General features: G+C 50.8%; 1 protein-coding gene across 1 annotated transcript in view; it reads left to right on the top strand.

Moving 5' to 3' along the window:
• The first annotated feature begins 261 nt into the window (after positions 1–261).
• The window catches only part of capn3a (calpain 3a, (p94)), a 28,065-nt gene continuing 26,508 nt past the window's right edge, over positions 262–1,818 (top strand). Inside the window, exon 1 of the mRNA XM_061249551.1 lies at positions 262–971. Coding sequence (XP_061105535.1) covers positions 606–971 — 366 coding nt within the window. The 5' untranslated portion in view covers positions 262–605. The remainder of the gene's footprint in view (positions 972–1,818) is intronic.

Raw genomic sequence — 1,818 nt, 5'->3', positions numbered from 1 at the left:
CCACCTCCTCTTTTAAAAAGCCCACAGTGTAACTGACAAAAGAGCAGTAAAGGGGGAAGTGTGGGAGGGAGAGAAAGGGGGGAGAGAAAGAAGGAGGGAAGGAGAGAAAGAAGGGGGAGAGGGAGGGAAGGAGAGAGAAAGAAGGGGGAGAGAGGGTGGGAGGGAAGGAGAGAGAAAGAAGGGGGAGAGAGGGTGGGAGGGAAGGAGAGAGAAAGAAGGGAGAGAGAGAGGGAGGGAGGGAGGTAGAGAGAGGGGGGGAGAATAAACCGGAGAGAGCAGAGAGATGAGATCCGCTCAGAGAGTGACTCTTAAGGAACTGAGAGTGAGACTTTAAGGGAAGTACCCTTTGCCTGTTTATTGCCGCGGTACAGACAAGAGGGAAGGATGACCTTGTGCAACGTGCGCCGTTCTGCAGTCTGCTGGAGAACGGAGGGCAAAGGTTTAAGGAAGCGTTAAGGAAAGGGGCCAGGGGGCTAACCGCCCGGCGCACCTACAGCGAGAGGGCTACCCGCTTCTGAGAGCGCTTCTCCCGCGCGCCGTGCCGCGTGTCAAGGGTTTGGTTGACCCGTTTCCTCGCCCCGTTTCGTAAAGAGCGCACTTCCTCCATGGCAACGGCGAAGGAGGGAAGCGTGGAGAAGGAGCGACGGAAGATAGAAGAGCGAGGGAATGAGCGGGAAGAGGAGAAGGCGGTTGTCGCGTCCAAGGCTGGTCTCTCGGCTGCGATGCCGGCCCTGCGGTGGAACGACCTCGGCTTCGCCGTCGGCCCTCGCCGCGCCGGCCCCTTCGCCGCCATCTTGAAGCGGAACAGCTCCGCGGTCGTTTCCGAGCCGCTCCCGCGGAACTTCCTGGAGCTCCGCGACGAGCACCTGAGTGAGAGCTCGTTGTTCGAGGACCCGCTGTTCCCCGCCACCGACTCCGCCCAGTTCTCCTCCGGCGAGTTGCCCTTCACCTGCGAATGGAAACGGCCACCTGTGAGTACGGTCATCTCCGTGGCGATATGAATATTCGTCCTGCTAATGAATCTGAAGGAGAGTAAAATGGGTCACGTGATGATGACTTATGAACACCTTTTTCATTCACTGAAGACTGCAGCAAAACAGGCCATACATAGTGCACACATCACATTTTAAATGAACAATACTTGTATAATCCCATAAACAGAAAAGTGCAAAGAAATCAGGAATCATTTCAACAGAGGCAGTCTGATCGGGAAATGAAAGCTATTGATTACGCTGTGACTTCAATTGAACACACGCTCTGATGAACAGCACTGCAATCCAGCTCTTTAGTTTCTTTCAGCTGTGCCAAAGGTTAATGAGAAAAATCTACTTAAGCAACACAATATTTTCTTTGTAGGTTCAGAGGCCCTGTACAATACTGATACAATGGGACAGTGTATTTAATATCACGTACAGTGCAGTATGCCGGAACAAAAAGAAATTGATGTCTACATACTTGTAGTAATTGAGCGGGTTGGTCTGCGATAAAGCATTCATTATAAAATTATGACACAAACAGAAATAATCTGAAAGAAAAATTAATTATTTTCCTCATTCATGGCACAATAGGTTGTTAAAAGACCATTGTAAATCCCTTCCTACCATTGAAAAAGACTCACTGACTCACCCTCTGCCTGTGTTTATAGTCCTTAAATTCGGTTTTCAAAATATGCAGTTGACGGGCCGGCACTCTGTACCAAAACATTGTATAGCTGCAGGGGCCAAGAATACCTCTCGAGTTGCTGACCAAAGAATTCTCACCATGATGAAGAAAAACCCCCCCCCCCCCCCCCCAAATGTCTGTCCGACAGATCAGAAA

This window comes from Conger conger, chromosome 1 (genome assembly GCF_963514075.1).
Source record: "Conger conger chromosome 1, fConCon1.1, whole genome shotgun sequence".
Taxonomy (NCBI): Eukaryota; Metazoa; Chordata; class Actinopteri; order Anguilliformes; family Congridae; genus Conger; species Conger conger.
This window is presented reverse-complemented; position numbering and strand designations above follow the sequence as displayed.